Source organism: Bubalus kerabau, chromosome 2 (genome assembly GCF_029407905.1).
Source record: "Bubalus kerabau isolate K-KA32 ecotype Philippines breed swamp buffalo chromosome 2, PCC_UOA_SB_1v2, whole genome shotgun sequence".
Classification (NCBI taxonomy): Eukaryota; Metazoa; Chordata; class Mammalia; order Artiodactyla; family Bovidae; genus Bubalus; species Bubalus kerabau.
The window spans coordinates 56,173,746-56,194,588 of record NC_073625.1 but is presented as its reverse complement, the minus strand read 5'-3'; the positions used below and the strand labels follow the sequence as shown (position 1 = coordinate 56,194,588).

The following is a 20,843-nucleotide window of genomic DNA, read 5'->3' as shown; positions in this document are numbered from 1 at the left end:
AAATGGCAACCCACTCCAGTATTCTTGCCTGGAGAATCCTATGCATAGAGGAGCCTGATGGACTACAGTCCATGGGGTCTCAAAGAGTCAGACATAAGCATGCACACACGTAAAAAATGCGTTTCCCAGTAGCTTAGAAGCCATTCAGGAGCAGGAACTGTGTTTGATTCACAGCTATGTCCTCTAGTACCTGGTATAGAAGACAGAATATCTCTGTACATATTATAAAAATAAATTGCTGGGAACATGTTCTAAAAACTTTATGTAGCCCTTCATAAAAACAATGTTTTTTATAATGAAGCTTAATTTACATAGGCAAGTATGATTGAATAGAGTTGACTCAAAGAAGTTTTAGATATCTGCATATTTATATTTGCTCTTAATAATACATAAAATGTGCTTATGTAAAACATATAACACAGGTCTTCTGAGAAACAATGGCTACCTTCTTACAGCAAACATTATTTTCTGTGTGTGTACTCAGTCTTGACTGACTCTTTGAGATCCTGTGGACTGTAGCTTGCCAGGCTCCTCTGTCCAAGGGATTTTCCAGGCAAGAACGATGGAGTGGGTTGCCATTTCCTCCCCCAGGGGATCTTCCTGACCAAGAGATTGAACCTGGTTTTCCTGCATTGGCAGGCAGATTCTTTACTACTGTGTCACCTGGGAAGGCCAAACATAATTTGTTACTACACTAAAAAAAAAAAAAAAATCCAATTACTTAAACTAAACAAAAAACCGTTCTCTGAGCATGACATTCTCTGCAAATCTCCACGTGTTCACTGACCTGGGAGCTCTCCAAAGCCTGTTCTTTTGCATTTTCATGGACGTTTCATTAGAAAGGCATGACTGATTAAATCACCGGTCATTGATACTGAGCTCAGTCTCCATTCCCTCTTTCCTCCTGACAGGTTCAGGGTTTGGGACTGAAAGTTCCAACTCCCTAATCATAGGGTTGGTTTTCCTGACAACCAGCCCCCACCCTCAAGTGCTTTCCAAAAGTCACCTCCTTAACATGAAAATCAAGTTTATATTTATTTTAACATTATATTAGTTATTTAGCTTTCTATCATCATTAAAACAAAAACAAGACTCCTACGGACTTTGATTTGCTCAGTATGTACTTTTCATAGGTGGTTTTTTTTCTTTCATATCTAAGTGCTCAGAACATTTTGATTCATTTAATTCAAATGATGTTCTTGCCAATGACAAAGGGGTTTCAAGCTGTATTATGTTTCTGTCCGTATTTGAACAGCCTCAAGTGTTTTATTCAGAATGCTCAGCTACTCGTTGAGTACAGGACCTCAAATGCCATTTGGAAATGTGAAACCTCTATCTTTTAACTCAGTTTTGCTTTCATGCATAACATGGCTATAACACCACAGATCAGATCAGATCAGTCGATCAGTCATGTCCGACTCTTTGCGACCCCATGAATCTCAGCATGCCAGGCCTCCCTGTCCACCACTAACTCCCAGAGTCCACTCAGACTCATGTCCATTGAGTCAGTGATGCCATCCACCATCTCATCCTCTGTCGTCCCCTTCTCCTTCTGCCCCCAATCCCCCCAGCATCAGAGTCTTTGCCAACGAGTCAACTCTTCGCATGAGGTGGCCAAAGTACTGGAATTTCAGCTTTAGCATCAGTCCTTCCAAAGAAATCCCAGGGCTGATCTCCTTTAGAACGGACTGGTTGGATCTCCTTGCAGTCCAAGGGACTCTCAAGAGTCTTCTCCAACACCACAGTTCAAAAGCATCAATTCTTCGGCACTCAGCCTTCTTCACAGTCCAACTCTCACATCCATACATGACCACGGGAAAAACCATAGCCTTGACTAGACGGACCTTTGTTGGCAAAGTAATGTCTCTGCTTTTGACTATGCTATCTAGGTTGGTCATAACTTTCCTTCCAAGGAGTAAGCGTCTTTTAATTTCATGGCTGCAGTCACCATCTGCAGTGATTTGGGAGCCCCCCAAAATAAAGTCTGACACTGTTTCCACTGTTATCCCATCTATTTCCCATGAGGTGATGGGACTGGATGCCATGATCTTCGTTTTCTGAATGTTGAGCTTTAAGCCAACTTTTTCACTCTCCACTTTCACTTTCATCAAAAGGCTTTTTAGTTCCTCTTCACTTTCTGCCATAAGGGTGGTGTCATCTGCATATCTGAGGTTATTGATATTTCTCCCGGCAATCTTGATTCCAGTTTGTGTTTCTTCCAGTCCAGCGTTTCTCATGATGTACTCTGCATAGAAGTTAAATAAACAGGGTGACAATATACAGCCTTGACGTACTCCTTTTCCTATTTGGAACCAGTCTGTTGTTTCATGTCCAGTTCTAACTGTTGCTTCCTCACCTGCATACAGATTTCTCAAGAGGCAGATCAGGTGTTCTGGTATTCCCATCTCTTTCAGAATTTTCCACAGTTTATTGTGATCCACACAGTCAAAGGCTTTGGCATAGTCAATAAAGCAGAAATTGATGTTTTTCTGGAACTCTCTTGCTTTTTCCATGATCCAGCAGATGTTGGCAATTTGGTCTCTGGTTCCTCTGCCTTTTCTAAAACCACAGCTTTGATATTTATTAGCTGTCTTTGCAAAACTTGGGGCAATACATCTTTCACATTTCATTGAGAAGAAAAGAAACTGAATCCCACCAGGATCTCCATGATTAGTTCTTCCTCCATCTTCTACTACCTGGCTCACTATGTCTAACCCATTGTCTAATCCAGTCATTTGGTTTATGTTCAATATCATACAGTTATCCTCTTACTCACATAGCAGTTTTCCTTTATTTTCAATACAGTCCTGCTTTTAGTCTGCCTCATTATTAACAGTAATTAGCTACTCACTTGCATCCTCTGATCCTTCAAATTCTACTAATTTTAAGTAACACTCAATAAACCACATCTTTATGTTGGATTCTATCTCCAGGAAATGTCAGTCCAATTTCATCAGCAGCAAAATTGAAACACTGCTTTCCATATTCATCACAGAATGTTTATTTTCCATGGAGAAAAGTGGCTGGATGAAATGTTTGAGAGTCAAGTATGATGAGAAATTGTTTACTTTGTAAATTGGCCCAGTTCTCATTTTGAAACACAGTGAGGTTTCTAACTGTCAAGTACTTAACTCCCTGATCAAAAATGTCACAAATGGAGGTAGGAATGGGAGAACAAGATGTTGGAGGAGTAGGTGGATGTGGAGTACATCTCTCTCCATGGAGACATCAAGAATTCACCCTCAGGTACAGAAGTGCATGAAGAACACCAGCTGAGAATGGACAGGAGTACCTGACCAGTGGAAAAGAATATATAGAACCATGCAAAAATCGTCAACAGCAGTCCTTGCCCTGGGATTGCTCCACAATCCCTAAACTCCAGCTCCCAGCCATGTGCCTTCCAGTGGACCAGTGTTCCTGTCCAGGAGATCAAGCCCTGAGCCTTTGGAGTGGGAGCACTGCCTCCAAGACCCTAGACTACCAGAGAACTAACCCTAGAGAGTATCAAATAGTGAGAACTCACACAAAGGAAACCACCTGAATACAAGACCTGGCATCACCCAACCACCAGTAGCACCCTGTGTAGGATGCCTCATCTAAACAACAAACAAAACAAAAATACAAGCCCAATCATCAGCAGACAGGATTACCACCTCACTTGGCTTTGCCCATTAGAGGAAAAACAAACAAACAAACAAACAAACAAAACTCAGCATAAATCTCACCCTATAAGAAGCTTACACAAACCACTGGACCAACCTTATGAGGGCAGAAACCAAAAGGAAGAAAGAATTCAACCTTCTTCAAGGAAAGAATTCAACTTTCCTTGAAGCCTGGGAAAGGGAGACCTCAAACACAGTAAGTAAAAAAAAAAAAAAAAAAGAAAAGAAAAAGCAGAGAAATATTACACAAATGAAGGAACAAACTAGAAACACAGAAGTCCAAATAAATGAAGAGGAAACAGGCAAACTATTTAAAACAGAATTCAGAATAATGATAGTAAAGATCAAAAGCCTTGAAAACAAAATGGAGAAAATGCAAGAATCAATTAACAATGACTTAGAAGAACGAAAGAATACACATACAGAGACAAACAACACAATTACTGAGATTAAAAATCTAGAAGGAATCAATAGCAGAATATCTGAAGCAGAAGAATGAATCAGTGGGCTGGAAGATAAAATGGTGGAAATAACTTCTGAAGAGCAGAATAAAGTAAAAAGAATTAAAAGAACTGAGGACAGTCTCAGAGACCTCTGGGACAATATCAAACACATGAATATTTGAATTATAGGGGTCCCAGAAGAAGAAGAGAAAAAGAAAGGGTATGAGAAAATTTTTGAAGAGATTATAGTTGAAACTTTCCCCAACATGGAAAAGGAAATAGTCAATCAAGTCCAAGAGGCACAGAGAGTCCCATTCAGGATAAACCCAAGAAGAAACACACCAAGACACATACTAATCAAACTAACGAAGACTAAACACAAATACAAGGGAAATCCCATATGCTTAACAGCTGATCTTTCAGCAGAAACTCTTCAGGCCAGAAGGGAATGGCAGGATATATTTAAAGTACTGAAAGGGAAAAATTTACAACCAAGATTACTGTACCCAGCAAGGATCTCATTCAAAATTGTTGGAGAAATAAAAAGCTTTTCAGACAAGCAAAAGTTAAGAGAATTCAGTACCGCAAAACCAGCTTTACAACAAATGTTAAAGGGACTTATATAGTCAAGAAATACAAGAGAAGAAGGATCTACAAAATCAACCCCAAACAATTAAGAAAATGGCAAAGGGAACCTATATATATATATTAATAATTACTTTAAATGTAAATGGATTAAATGCTCCAACCAAAAGACACAGATTGGCTGAACGGATACAAAAAGAAGACCCATATATATGTTGTCTACAAGAAACCCACTTCAGACCTAAAGACACACATAGACTGAAATTGAGAGGATGGAAAAATATATTCCATACAAATAGGAAGCAAAAGAAAACTGTAGTAGCAATCCTAGTATCAGACAAAACAGATCTTAAAATAAAGAAGATTGCAAGACATGAAGAAGCACAGTACATAATGATCAATGGATTACCAAGAGGAAGCCATAACAATTGTAAATATCTAGACACCCAACATAGGAGCACCTCAATACATAAGACAAATACTAACAGACATAAAAGGAGAAATTGACAGTAACACAATAATAGTAGGAGACTTTAACATCCCACTCACACCAATGGACAGATCATCAAAACAGAAAATTAATAAGGAAACACAAGTCTTAAATGATACATTAGATGAGATGGATCTCATTGATATCTTCAGGACATTCCATCCAAATGAAGAATAATACACCTTCTTCTAGAGTGCACATGGAACATTCTCCAGGACAAACCACATCTTGGGTCACAAATCAAACCTCAGTAAATTTAAGAAAATTGCAATTGTTTCAAGCATCTTCTCCAATCACAATGTTATGAGACTAGATATCAATTACAAGAAAAAAAACTGTAAGAAACACAAACACATGGAGATTAAACAACACCTTTCCAAATAGCCAACAGGTTACTGAAGAAGTCAAAATAAAAATCAAAAAAATTCTAGAAACAAATAACAATGAAAACACAATAACTCAGAGCCTATGGGATACAGCAAAAGGACTCCTAAGAGGGAAGTTTGTAGCAATACAATCTATATCAAGAAACAAGAAAAATATTGAATAGACAACCTAACTTTACACCTAAAACAACAGGAAAAAGGGAAAAAAAACCCACACAATTATTAGAAGAAATAAATTATAAAGATCTGAGCAGAAATAAATGGAAAAGAAATGAAATAAACAATAGTAAAGATGAATAAAACTAAAAGCTGGTTCTTTGAGAAGACAAACAAAATTGACAAACATTTATCCAGACTCATCAAGGAAAAAAGAAGAAACAAATCAACAAAATCAGAAATGAAAAAGGAGATGTTATAATAGACAATGCAGAAATACAAAGGATTATAGGAGACTATTATGAACAACTATATGGCAATAAAATAGATAATCTGAAAGAAATGGACAGATTCTTAGAAAAGTTCAATCTTCCAAGACTGAACCAGGAAGAACTAGAAATCATGAACAACCCAATTACAAGCACTGAAATTGAAGCTGTGATCAAAAATCTCCCCAAAAACAAAAACCCAGGACCAGATGGCATCACAGGAGAATTCTATCGAACATTTAGAGAAGAGCTAATGCCTATCCTTCTAAAACTCTTTCAAAAAATTGCAGAGTTAGGAACACTTCCAAACTCATTCTATAAAGCCACCATAACCCTGATACCAAAACCAGACAAAGACAACACACAAAAAAGAAAACTACAGGCCAACATCACTGATGAACATGGATGCAAAAATCCTCAACAAAATTTTAGCAAACAGAATTCAGCAACACATCAAAAGGCTCATACACCATGATCAAGTTGGGTTTATTCCAGGGATGCAAGAATTCTTCAATATACACAAATCAATGTGATACACCATATTAACAAATTGAAAGATAAAAACCATATGATAATCTCAATAGATGCAGAAAAAGCCTTTGACAAAATTCAGCACCCATTTATGATTAAAACTTCAAAAAATGGACATCAAAGGAACCTGCCTTGACATGGCCTACAGCAAACATTACTCTCAATGGTGAAAAACTGAAAGCATTCCCTCTAAGATCAGGAACAAGACAAGGGTGTCCACTCTTACCACTATTATTCAACATAGTTCTGGAAGTCCTAAGTACAGCAATCAGAGAAAAAAAAGAAATAAAATAAATCCAGGTTAGAAAAGAAGAAGTAAAGCTCTCACTGTTTGCAGATGACATGATACTGTACATAGAAAACCCTAAAGATAGTATCAGAAAGTTACTAGAGAATTTAGCAAAGTTGCAGCATACAAAATCAATACACAGAAATCACTTGAATTTCTATGTATTTAACAATGAAAAATCAGAAAGAGAAATTAAGGAATCAATCCCATTTACCATTGCAACAAAAAGAATTAAATATCTAGGAATAAACTTACCTAAGGAGGCAAAAGAACTGTACATAGAAAATTATAAGACACTAATGAAAGAAATCAAAGACGACATAAACAGATGGAGAGATGCTCCATGTTCCTGGGTAGGGAGAATCAATATTGTGAAAATGACTATACTACCAAATGCAATCTACAGATTCAATGCTATCCCTATCAAATTACCAATGGCATTTTTCACAGAACCAGAACAAAAACCTCACAATTCATATGGAAACACAAAAGACCCTGAATAGCCAAAGCAGTCTTGAGAAAGAAGAATGGAACTGGAAGAATCAACCTTCCTGACTTCAGACTATATACTACAAAGCTACAGTCATCAACAGTATTGTACTGGCACAAAAACAGAAATAAAGACTAATGGAACAAGATAGAAATCCCAGAAATAAACCCATGCCCCTATAGGTACCTTATTTTTGACAAAGGAGGAAAGAATATACAATGCGGCAAAGACAGCCTCTTCAATAAATGGTGCTGGGAAAACTGGACAGCTACACTAAAAGGATGAAATTAGAACACTTCCTAACACCATACACAAAGATAAACTGAAAATGAATTAAAGACCTAACTGTAAGACCGGAAACTATAAAACTCTTAGAGGAAAGCATAGGCAGAACACTCAATGACATAAATCAAAGAAGATCCTCTATGACCTACCTCCTAAAGTAATGGAAATAAAAACAAAAGTAAACAAGTGGGGCCTGATTAAACTTAAAGGCTTTTGCATAGCAAAGGACACTATAAGCAAGGTGAAAAGACAATCCTCAGAATGGGAGAAAATAATAGCAAATGAAACAACTGACAAAAGATTCATTTCCAAAATATACAAGCAGCTCATACAACTGAATACCAGAAAAACAAACAACCCAATCAAAAAGTGGGAAAAAGACCTAAACAGACATTTCTCCAAAGAAGACATACAGATGGCTAACAAACGCATGAAAAGATGCTCAACATCACTCATTATCAGAGAAATGTAAATCAAATCTACAATGGGATATCACCTCACAGCGGTCAGAATGGCCATCATCAAAAACTACAAACAATACATGCTGGAGAGGTTATGGAGAAAAGGGAATGCTTTTGCACTGTTTGTGGGAATGTAAATTGACACAGCCACTATGGAAGATGGTTATCAGTTCAGTTCAGTTCAGTCGCTCAGTCATGTCCAACTCTTTGCGACCCCATGAATAGCAGCATGCCAGGCCTCCCTGTCCATCACCAACTCCCGGAGGTCACGCAAACTCACGTCCATCGAGTCGGTGATGCCATCCAGCCATCTCATCCTCTGTCGTCCCCTTTTCCTCCTGCCCCCAATCCCTCCCAGCATCAGAGTCTTTTCCAATGAGTCAACTCTTTGCTTGAGGTGGCCAAAGTATTGGAGTTTCAGCTTTAGCATGATTCCTTCCAAAGAACACCTAGGGCTGATCTCCTTCAGAATAGACTGGTTGGATCTCTTTGCAGTCAAAAGGACACTCAAGAGTCTTCTCCAACACCACAGTTCAAAAGCATCAATTCTTCGGCACTCAGCTTTCTTCACAGTCCAACTCTCACATCCATACATGACCACTGGAAAAACCATAGCCTTGACTAGACGGACCTTTGTTGGCAAAGTAATGTCTCTGCTTTTGAATATGCTCTCTAGGTTGGTCATAACTTTTCTTCCAAGGAGTAAGCGTCTTTTAATTTCATGGCTGCAATGGCGATTCCTTAAAAAAATAGGAATAAAACCACCATATGACCCAGCAATCTGACTCCTATGCATATCCCTTGAGGAAACCAAAATTGAAAGAGACACATGTATCCCATTGTTCGTTGCAGTACTATTTACAATAGCTGTAACATGGAAGCAACCTAGATGTCCATCAACAGATGAAAGGATAAATAAGTTGTGGTACATATACACAATGGAATATTACTCAGCCATAAAAAGGAACACATTTGAGTCAGTTCTAATGAGGTGGATGAACCCAGAACTTATTATATAGAGTGAAGTAAATTAGAAAGAGAAAGATAAACATTATATTATAACCCGCATATACAGAATATAGAAAAATGGTACTGAAGAATTTATTTGCAGGGCAACAGTGGAGAAACAGACATAGAGAACAGACTTGTGGACATGGGGAGAGGGGAGGAGAGGGTGAGATGCGTGGAAAGAGTAACATGGAAACTTACATTACCATATGTAAAACAGGTAGCCAATGGGCATTTGCTGTATGGCTCAGGAAACTCAAACAGGGACTCTGTATCAACCTAGAGGTACGGGGTTGGGGAGGGATTCGGGAGGGAGGTTCAAAAGGGAGGGGATATCTATATACCTATGGCTGATTCATGTTGAGGTTTGACATGAAACAACAAAATTCTGTAAAGCATCCTTCAATAAAAAGTAAATAAATTAAAAAAAAATGTCAAAAATGGACCAATAGTTCCCAAGTCATACATTCTATCATAAACGGTACTAAAAAGTGTAATATCTCAAAGTGTTCAGTCTAAGTCTGTTTTCTATGGAATAAATAATAATCTTCATTTGGTGGCTTCTCACCTTTGTCCCTCATGTTAGTGGTATCTAAGGGGCTTCCCTGGTGGTTCATACGGTAAAGAATCTGCCTGCGATGCTGGAAACCCAGTTCAATCCCTGGGTCATGAAGATACCCTGGAGAAGGCAATGGCAACCCACTTCGGTATTCTTGCCTGGAAAACTCTGTGGACAGAGGAGCCCTGTGGGCTACAGTCCATGGGGTCACAAAGAGTCAGACACAACTGAGCAACTAACACTTTCACTTAGTGAGATCTAAGAATGTGTCCTTTCTACATGAAACCAGCTATCTTATTTCCAGAAAAATACCAAATTATTTTATTTTAGTTTTGTTAAACATGACCAATAAGATTATGTAATCTACCAATAAAAGTCTATAAAAGTAAGTATCTACCTTTTGTCTTACCTAAAGTTTAACCTTCCTTTTCTAGCAACACTGACCAACATGGGTTTTCCCAAACTGACCATTTCCTTTATTAAATCTCTGCGTTTATAGAGGAGACTCTGTCTGGAATGCACTTCCTTTTCTTCACTGTTCACTTATGTAAAAATCTACTTTCTTTAAAACTGTTCAAATTTCATATTTATGAGGCTTTTTCTAAACATTTCTTTCTAGACACACACACACACATACACACACTTAATTGCTTTCTCTCTTCTCGGCCCTTCAATAACACTTCATAAATTAATTCACTGAATTAGAATTATTTGTGTACATCTTTTTCTCTTATTAGATTGAGAGATCATAAAGGTCAGGGCACATCATTTATTCATCTTTGGATCTTATGCTGCTATGGTAACAGACATGCAATATATATCTGTAAATAATTGATTGCACAGTATATGTTGACTTTTGCAAAAATTATCCTTAAATTCTAAAAACTAATAGTTAGTTTTTTATATGGAAGTGAATATCCGTGACCATAATGAGCAAAAGCAGGCATGACATTTTAAATAGATTTATGTCAAATAGACTTATTGTAGTGATCATTTTGTAGTATATACAAATATTAAATCATTATGTTGTATGTCTGAAATCAGTATAATGTTACATATCAATTATATTTTGATTGTTAAAATTATTTTTTAAAGTTTAATTTTTAAATTGTTCTCACAAGATATGAATTTAAAATTTTCTAACTGAAAAAGGGGGTAGATCTGAATTTATTTGTCAAAATTAACTCATATTTAGAATATAAAATATGTAAAAGGGAGAGATCTAAGTCAAATAATACTTTCAAACTAAAAGGTAAATTGAATGCTAGCTTTTGGGATCTATTTGAAAACAATTCTTAATGATTAATTTTAAAAAGTTTAGAAAGGGTAGCTGAAATAAGCAGAATTAAGGGCTAAATATTTCTACTCTGATTATTTTGGAGAGAGGACTCAGCAAGAAGGATCAAGTGTGCCTTACCTTACCAATTTATACACGGTCTTCAATGGCCCAAATTGTAGTTTATATTCTCTTTAGCTCATTTTAAGCTAAGCCAAGACATTTTCTATTTTAAAAATAAATAAGACTAGAAACCAAATTAAAACCAATTTATAAAATTATTCAGTTAGGGTATATAACATTCCAGTATGTTTACTGCTTTCTTGCCTATTACCTTACTGATGACCACAAAGATTAAATTTTTTGTTAGGATGATTAAAATGATTTTACTAAGACTGTGCCTAGATGCTTGCAAGAGAGGAAGCAGAGTTTATGAGTTCCAAAATAGTAATATTTGAAAACATGTGCATGAAAGAACTTTTGTAAGCATTCTCGGAATTATTTGCTCTTTTTCTATTCCTCCCACCTTAATTCAAAAAAAAAAAAAAAAAAAAAAAAGGAAAGCTTTGGGTGGAGTTAACTCTTTTCAAATCTTAAACAATAACTGGAAATCCTGAAAATGTATTCTTTATCCAGTGGGGAAAACACTTTAAAGCTCTTTTTTTCTCTAAGAATTGTTTAGCAAGGGAATTACTTGGTGGCTTCTATTTTGAAGAGAAAATTCAGTTTAACTGCCTGAAATATTATGCCATCTGTGTTTATTTCCGCCATCCACAGAACACAATTCTGTTTTTCAAACATAACAAGTACATGGCCCTAAAAACATAGATAAATATATAACTCAATGAATTCTTTACCAAGTGATGAAATCAGTTCAAAGGACAGGTACCATTAAAAAAAAAGAGAGAACAATCTGATGGTAGATATAAAACATGTAAAGCCCAATGGTAAATTTAAAAATATTTAAGTACTTTGATTAATAAGTATTTATGTCTTCTATATATATTGATCAGGGTGGAGGTATCTACGAGGTGAGAAACAGGAGTACAATGCATGCTATGATGCAGTTAGTGGGCAGAGACCTGGGCCAGGTGCCAGAGGACCAAAGAGTCACAGAGGCATTCTGACCCCAGGTTGCTCCAACCTATACCACCTATGAGGCCCACTCACATCTGCCTGGAACAAGCAGCCTCTGGAGTGTGAAGACCACCCAAAAATAAAATCTGAATTTAGTAATCAAGTACTTTAATTTACTTAAAAAGCACGAAATGATATACAAATGCAAAACATCATTATTTGTCTTTTTACTTAAGGTATTCTGAACTGATTCTTACTTTTCTCTAAATGTAAGGGGACTTAACGTTTTTCTACAAAGTCTTCAATGAGGAAAAATTCAAACATTTTATTTAGAATTTATACGTATCTCAAAGACTGTTTAAATCCTATTCATCAGTATTTATGACAATGTGACATTTCTTCCATCGCCACGACAATCTTCAAAAATATCCTGAACTCTGATTCATTCTTTCTGGCCTTATTCAGCAAGACATAACCTCTAAGATCAACCCCACTTTGCGTCTAGAAAGTGTATGCTACGCCAGGTTTTCTGTTCTCAGGAAACAGAGGATGATTTACAGACCTTCTCAATGGACAGCTGCCTAAAATGGACAGGCATGTATCACTCAGTGAGGAATCTTTCCTGGCTCTACTTAAGCCTTCATAGAACACAGAGTCACAACAGAACAGTTTTCAAATCATCCTGATTGTCACTTGAAAAATACAAAGTAAGGAGAACAGAAGCAGACTCCTGAAAGCCTTGAGTGATGGTCACCCATGGGTGAAATTCATATGTTCTTAATTTTCTGACTTCTATTTCTCAACTTGAAGGTGTGTGTAGAAGGACAGAGTTGCACAGTTCTCAGACATACAACCCTGCAGGCAGCTTCTGCTTGTCCATTTCCCTTGCCCAGAAGCATTTCTAAAATAAATTAATTAGTTATAGACAAATGCTTGACATATTCTCTGTGTTATGTTTCACTGATTTTGTAGTTGGTTATCAGGTTACACTGTTGCCACCTAGCTTTTCTTAGGCTCTAATCTTGTTGCCTGAAGTTGCTTAGGTAAAAACTGACCTTTCATGTCTCAATTGCTTTTTATTTATAAAGTTTCTTTCCCCTGAGGTCTACTGGATGAGTCTGACATATACATGGGTAGCAAAATAAACTGGCTATCATTAAATGACAAACTCTAATCTTTTAACAAAGCAGACAAAAATATATCATTTACAATGTTAAAATATGGATTGATACTATGCATATGATCTACTTAGGACATTATTATTACTATTATCATAAATACAAACTAAGCAATAAAAGAATATCTTTTAAACTTCTAATAAAAGCAATTTATGTTGTATATTAATTTACACATTTAGTGAAAAAAATATGACACATTAGACTGTCATGAGTGTTTAGAATCTCCAGTAAGGATTTTATATCAACAGCCAATCTTAAAAATTTCCTACTCAAAAGATAACTCAGCACTTTTTCAAAACATAACTGGGCAAAGGAAAGAGTACCAATATTGCCAAATGTGATTAATACTCACGAAAGAATATTCCCAATATAGGCATAGTAGGAGCAACAGTAAGGTGTGGTTCCATCACAGCAGTAAGATTTGCAGTCTTTGCCACACTGAGCAAGGCAATCCTCTACAAAATAAAAACCACATCCACATAGTTACTATTCTAAAATCGCAGCTTTACAAAAAAATTAATTTAGATCTTAATTGATCAATGACCACTCTTTAGTGCATTTAGATTTTCAAAGTGCTCAGAATTCTAAAACATTTGTAAACATTTAAACTAGTCTTGCTTCCTTGTTGTTCTGTAGTTGCTAAGTCCTGTCTGAATCTTTTGTGACCCCATGGACTGTAGCCTGCCAGGCTCCTCTGTCCATGGGATTCCCCAGGCAAGAATACTGGAGGAGGTTGCCATTTCCTTCTCCAGAGGATCTTCCTGACTCACGGATCGAACCCAAGTCTCCTGTACTGGTGGGTAGATTTTTTTACCACGAAGTCACTTGGGAAGCTCTCTTCCTCTTTATCAAACATAAATCTAGAAAAGGTAAAGACCATTCTTGGAACCTCCTGCATCAAGCACCATAATGGGTAGTCAGAGTGGGTTGAAAGAGACAATGAAGGGAGGAATGAATGATCCAAACAATCAGACATTCATTTTGTCAACAGAGTTCTTACAATAAATTTTAAATGATAAAGTCTTTTGACTTCAGAGTGTTAATCCTAAATATATTTGGCGGAAAGTGTTGGCATGAATAATAACAACTGGAAATCATTTTAAAATAATGAATGTTGTTCATGACAGTGCATTATATGCTTTTCTCTACCATTTTTGCCTTCATAATTACAGCGTGCATACATAAGGTAACACATATGAGTCTGCACATCCTGTCAATCCATTTGGAGTCAGCTGTGGGAAAAAGTTTCTATAGATAATTAACTGGTGAATAATTAAGAGTTTATTTAATGTCAGATTTAAGAATCAATAAGCTATGAAACAGCACTATGTGAAGGGAGAAAGTATTTTCTGATTAAAAAGGACATACCAGAGCTGACAAAACCAAATTATTCTTTTTTCCATGTTTTTGGCAAGGAAAAGTATACCAAATGTTGAATAAAAGTTACCCTACCTGTCAAAAAAATTCTTTATTTCATCTAAATGATTTATGTTTAACAAGTGAAGGCTATCTTTTAGTTATGTGTGTGCTAAGTCACTTCAGTCATGTCCAACTCTTTGCAACTCCACGGACTGTAGCCCACCAGGCTTTTCTGCCCCTGGGATTCTCCAGGCAAGAATACTGGAGTGGGTTGCCATTTCCTTCTCCAGGGGATTTCCTGACCCAGGGATCAAAACTGAGTCTCTTATGTCTCCTGCATTGGCAAGTGGATTCTTGACCACTAGCACCACCTGGGAAGCCCTATCTTTTAGTTACAATCAGTGATAATCAGTGGTATAAATTATAATGGATATGTGAGTTTCACGTACATGTAAGAAAACATGTGTAAGTGTAGTCTGATAATTTGAGTTACACATTGAAGAATCACAAAATAGGTCATTTCCAACTCAATCTCTGAAGGCAATAATTCTTATCAAAATTATATAAGACTTTTGTTTTCCTGTCAAAGTCATAATATAAACGTGTAAATGTTATATTTATGCCTGCAGGTCCATGTAATTGATTTGTCTAGAGAGGAAAATATAGATTTGGCTTTTAAATCACCTCCCTGACAAAATAATTCTTTACAAATTGATGTGATCACAAAACTAGCAAAGTTCATTCACCTCTATCAATAATGCATGACCTTTGTGGAACAAGTGAAAAGTTCATGTTTTCTTTCCCTCAATTTTATTTCTACTTCACAAATGAAAAAACCTTAATGTTTTCTTCAAGGATGTGGTAAGAAGGCATGAAAAGGGAAAATAATTACCTTTGTAAGATTCAGTAACTCTACTTAAATCCACTTTAAAATTCTGAAGACAGAAACGTGATCTAATGATTTATTGACATTAATGCTTTTTGCATTAATAGTCTGTGTATGCTTTTTGCAATTTATTTTACCATTTTCCCAGGGAATTTCCATAGCTCTCATTTTTAGTACTGTTTAATTCAAATATTTAGACTGCTCAGTTATCTCAAGCACTTAGCTGGGATGTTCTGCTTTGTGCACTTAAAAGCCATTCAGATAGTGGGAGAGCTGACACCCCGCCTTACTCTGGTGGAGCAGGACAAGTAATGTTTCAGTAGCTTCACAGGATCCTTTTTGAACAACACCCAAGACAGTGACATCTTATTAAGCTCTCCAAGATTATCAAAGATTCAATTACTATTATTATAAGGTCACAGTGTTATCAAAATATTTTGAACCAACGTTTCAGGAAACCAAACCCCAAGTCTTGTCGCCAAGAAGCCGGATTATACCTGCAGCAAATATCTAGATCCTGTTACACACTATTTATTATTTTTATGGCATTTTCCAGCACTTTTGTCTGCTTCCCAGAATTAAACAACTGAAAGTGTGTGTTAATTGCTCAGTTGTGTCTAACTCTTTGCGACCCCATGGACTGTAGCCCGCCAGGCTCCCCTGTCCATGGAATTCTCCAGGCAAGAATACTGGAGTGGAATGCCATTTCCTTCTGCAGGGGATCCTCCTGACCCAGGGATCTAAAATAACTGAAAAGGGAAGTTTTACTAGCATGACAAATACACTCACTATCACAACATTTCCAAACCTGGATGTCAATCACACCTCAAACTTCTCTTGAGAGGTTAGTTGCTTTCTCCGGTTCATTTGAAAATACTCCTGTAAAGATCACAGTTTGGACAATACGGAGACAACTTCTCACTTGCGAAAGCATGGAACATCCCAATGGCCCTCAGAAGATAAATAATATTACTACTAATACTCAAGTTAATATTCCTGAAAATTAGCCAGCTCCAATTTTCTTCAGTGACTTTAAGGCAGGATCTGGAAGAAGCCTCCCCACTCCCTTCTCAAGGAATGTGTAGAACAGGAAAGCATCTGGCTCCAAGCACTTGCTCAGAATTGGCTCTTGTAATCCACAGCTAAGGATCAGAAAGGAAGGAAAGGGAGGGGACAGAAATCATTGGCACAGGCCAGGAAGGTTAAAACCTTGGCCAAATCCTGTCTTTGTAGCCTGCAGTGGGAGTTAGATAATAATATAAACACTCCGTTGGATTTCTTTCCAAAAGTGACTCCAAAGTCAAACACAATGCTTCAGGTATAGAAACCTTGCTTTTATTTCGCTAACAAATGGATCCTGTATTAATATATTTTCTTTGGGGAAAATAATTCAGGTTATGGACTGCTTCCCAGGTGGCTCAGCAGTAAAGAATCTGCGTGCCAATGTCAGAGACTTAAGAGACATGGGTCTGATTCCTGGGTCGGGAAAATCCCCTGGAGAAGGAAATGGCAACCCATTCCAGTTTTCTTATCTGGAAAACTCTATGGACAGTGGAGACTGGCAGGCTACAGTCCATGGAGTCGCAAAGAGGTGGACATAACTGAGTATGTGTGTGCACGCATGCACGCGCGCGCGCACACACACACACACACACACACACACACACACGGACAGTGCATCAACAGGTTTTTGTCCCGTTAAAGCTCGCAATCCATTTAACAGGGTGTCTGGATTAATTCCGGACTTCCCTGGTGGCTCAGACGGTAAAGTGTCTGCCTACAATACGGGAGACCTGGGTTCAATCCCTGGGTCGGGAAGATCTCCTGGAGAAGGAAATAGCAACCCACTCCAGTATTCTTGCCTGGAAAATGCCATGGACAGAGGAGCCCGGTAGGTTACAGTTCATGGGGTCCCAGAGTTGGACACGTCTGAGCAACTTCGCTTCACTTCTGGATTAATTCTATTTCTGTAGTGTTCCCTCATCTCATCCCTATCCTCACTTCCAGCCTTATCTCTTACTTCCAACCCAACTGTATTGTCTGTTTTTACACTTCTCATGATTTCTGCCTTTGTTTACACATTATCCTACTTCATCTTCTTATGTCCAAGGCTTCGCTATACTTCAAAGGTTTAGGTCCTAAAAACCCTCCTCAATTCAAATTCTCTGAGCAAATATTTATTGTGCTCCTCTTATGGGCCAGGCATTTTGTTAGTCTCTGAGAATATTATGCTAAACGAAACAGGCATCATTTTTATGGAGCATATACTCCTAAGTCAGCAGTAAAGTCTCCTCCTTTGAATACCTAAAGTACACTGTTGTCTCTCTTCCATAATACAGCTTTTTATAATGTCGAGTAACGGGTATAGTTTATCTTCCAGACAAGACTCAAAGTATGACCTAGGCATCACTCAGCATACCTCATTCAATAAACAGTAGTTGAGTAAATGCTGCAAGCATAAAGAAGCCTCTGAAATAAAGAGCTCAGGAATTAATATCAGAAATGCATTAGCTAATCATTTATCAAAGGTGATAAGCTGACCTAGCACTGGTGAGTTATGATTTTGTAATGTACTGAGGAGGGATGCAGATGGAGAAGGAATGAATGGAGTAAAAACTTCTACACTGATCAAGCTCCCTGCTGGCCAGCTGCTTGGGCTCCCTGAATCCTGGGGGATGGGGGGTTGGGGTGTACACTTAACATTGGGGGAACAGGAAGAAGGGAAGGAAAATCAGAAGCTTCAGCTCACCAAAGAGAATAAAATAGACAAAAGAACAAGAAAAAGTTGTTCAATGATGTGGTTGAAGATGAGTGAAGATATTAAAATTTCACTTGCTGTATTCTATTTTCTCATTTTTGTTTTCTTTTGGTAAACAGTGGAAGTGAATTGTCATCGCTCCGAATCACTTAGTGAAAAGATTTTAATATAAAATGGATATTAATGCAATTGATTCTGTTAGACTATCAAATTCTGCAAACTTTATAGGACTTAAGTAAAAGAAGTAAGTGCTGGAAACACATTACGATGTGGACTCTCATTAAATAGAAAGTACTTTCCCTATTTTATGCATTTTGTATTCGAAGGTCAGCATTTTCCCTACAATAAAATATCTTTGGAACAACTCACAGATGGCCACTAATTTACATTTTTTAAAAATAGAGTGTAAATTTATATAGGAGTTATCATCATGACTCATTTCTCCCAAGGTTGAATGAGAAATTCAATTCTGTTGATGTTCAGGTAGGAATACTGAAGACCATCTTCATTTCAGGTGCCATTATTTTTGCAAATATCAAAAGGTAAATCACAGTACTATATATAAATTTAGTATTGCAAGGTCATAGGTAAGCCTGTGGCTTTTATTATAGGAAGTCAGAGACATGAAAAATTTTACAAAAACTCTGCTTTTATCCTGTTTTTTAAAAATATGAAGCAGATGGAAAACTGCATGTGCAATTAACTTTATACTTGAATAACTAAGGAAAGACCATTTTGGGCTTCACATCAGTCACAAAACAAAAAAACCGCTTTGCTATATCAAATATTAGCTAGCAATTCTAGCCAAGAAAAATTAGGATGAGGGAAATGATATACTCTTCATCTATAAACAAGGGCTTAACAAGCTCAACAAAAACAAATTAGACTCTGGGTGAATTTATGCCTCTTGAAAACTGTATATTTCAACTCAAAGCTTCCAGTTGCCCTGTTCACCACACTTGAGAATCATCTTCTAAAGAATGAAAACACCAGTCTATGGCTTTTTTTGGGTTGGTTTCTGAAAAGAAAAATCTGGAATATTCAGCATGTGAAGGTGGTACAAGGCAGCGGTAGCCTTTACTGAAAAGTCGCCAGTTTATCTGAAAATCTTAGTGATATCTCTGAACTTCAGGTGCTTAAAGAAAAAAAAAAAAATGCTTTCCTTCCACTGCTCAGTCTCCACTCTCACCCTATCCAGAAAATAAAAAGAAAATCCCTTAAATTTGGGGTTGGGGTTATTAATATCTGTTCCACGGAGAGAAAGGAAAAGAGAGAGAGAGAGAGAGAGAGAAAAGGACACGTGGAAGGAAAAGGACAAAACAGAACCTCGTGGAGGTCGAGCCCCGGGCGGGCGCGCGCGGGGTTCTCCCCTGCCGGCGGGGACCGCCCGGCCTCTGACCTCCCACCGCGCCCCGCTCAACCCGCGCTACCCGGACAGTGACTCCAGCGCCGCCCGGAGCCCCAGTCCCCCCGCTCCCGCAGCCCTAGGTCACCGACCTGCGCAGACAAAGAGTAGGACCAACTTCGGAAGCAAGACCCCTGGACACCCGGGCACCCTCCGTGCGTCCATCCAAACCGGTGGCCGGAGGTGGCGCGCCAGGACAGAAGGACAAGCAGAACCGGTCTGTAGAGAAGGCTGGGAGCCAAAGGCGACCCCAGCACCGGGAGAGGATGGGGGCGCCGGAGGGCGATCAGATGGAGCGGGTAGCGCTCTGGAAAGCGGGGTGGCGCGGTGACCAGGCCATAGCTCTGGGAGCTTTCGTGGGGAGCCTGGGCGGCCGCGCGGGGCTCCGTTGTAGCCGAGGTCTCTTTGTCCCCGGGACTGTCTGGCGGCAGGCTGAGCAGCAGATCCAGCGTCCTCGGCCACCCGGGCTCACATTTCATCTCCGCGGGTGGCACCTACGCGAGGCTGGGGGCGGGGGTGGCCCCGACTCCTCCCCACGCTCCAGTTCTTCCTTCTATCAAGTGACTCTCAGAGCTTGGCCCTGTCCTAAAGGAACTTTTCCTAACCTTTTGCTCTGACTGTCCGCACTCCACAGTTTTTCCTTTGGAGTAATGGATGCTCCCAATACTTTGTAATTTATCTTTACACAAATGGCCGGAGTTTCCAACTTTGAAGATGTTAGACGAAAGCCAACAAGGAAAACCTTAGGAGAACTGGAAAGTACAGAAACAGGGTATGGTTTTTTTCTGCCGAAAGCTGGTAAAACTTTTCTTATTTGTTAAACATCTAAAGCATTTCCAGTAAAGTCAGAGAAAACAAAACAAGATTGCATACTGTCATCACGATTATTTGATACTGTTCTGGAGTTACTGGCCTATGCAATTAGATAAGAGAGGGGAAAAATCATAAAAATTGGAAGGAAAATTATCATTTGCAAATAATATGGTTTTATATGTGGAAAGTCAAAGACAGTCACCTATAAAGCTCTTAACTAGAGGTGACTAAACAATTAATAGTTTTTGCTCATGCAAATAAAAATCAGAAAGTTATCAATTTTATACACAAAGGAGAAGAAAAGACACAAATAAGTGAATAGAGATTCTTTTGACTAAGAAAATTAAACATAATAAAGGTAAGAATTTCCTCCCAAATTAATCTATAAATCTGGAAATTAAATTGGTGGTTTAGCTGGTAAAGAATCTGCTTACAATGTGGGAGATCTGGATCAGATCCCTGGGTTGGGAAGATCCC

General features: G+C 38.0%; 1 protein-coding gene across 5 annotated transcripts in view; it reads right to left on the bottom strand.

Annotated features, from left to right (window-relative positions):
• The window catches only part of CYYR1 (cysteine and tyrosine rich 1), a 200,272-nt gene extending 180,121 nt beyond the window's left edge, over positions 1–20,151 (bottom strand). For 3 of the 5 annotated variants that reach the window (XM_055567754.1, XM_055567756.1, XM_055567755.1), the window contains exons 1-2: positions 19,646–19,863; positions 13,498–13,600 (exon numbers count right to left, since the gene is read on the bottom strand). In XM_055567754.1, coding sequence (XP_055423729.1) covers positions 13,498–13,600; positions 19,646–19,718 — 176 coding nt within the window. In that variant the 5' untranslated portion in view covers positions 19,719–19,863. Of the gene's footprint in view, positions 1–13,497; positions 13,601–19,645 lie in introns of all 5 variants that reach the window. The other 2 variants (XM_055567752.1, XM_055567753.1) reach the window with 2 other exon arrangements.
• Positions 20,152–20,843: the final 692 nt, after the last annotated feature.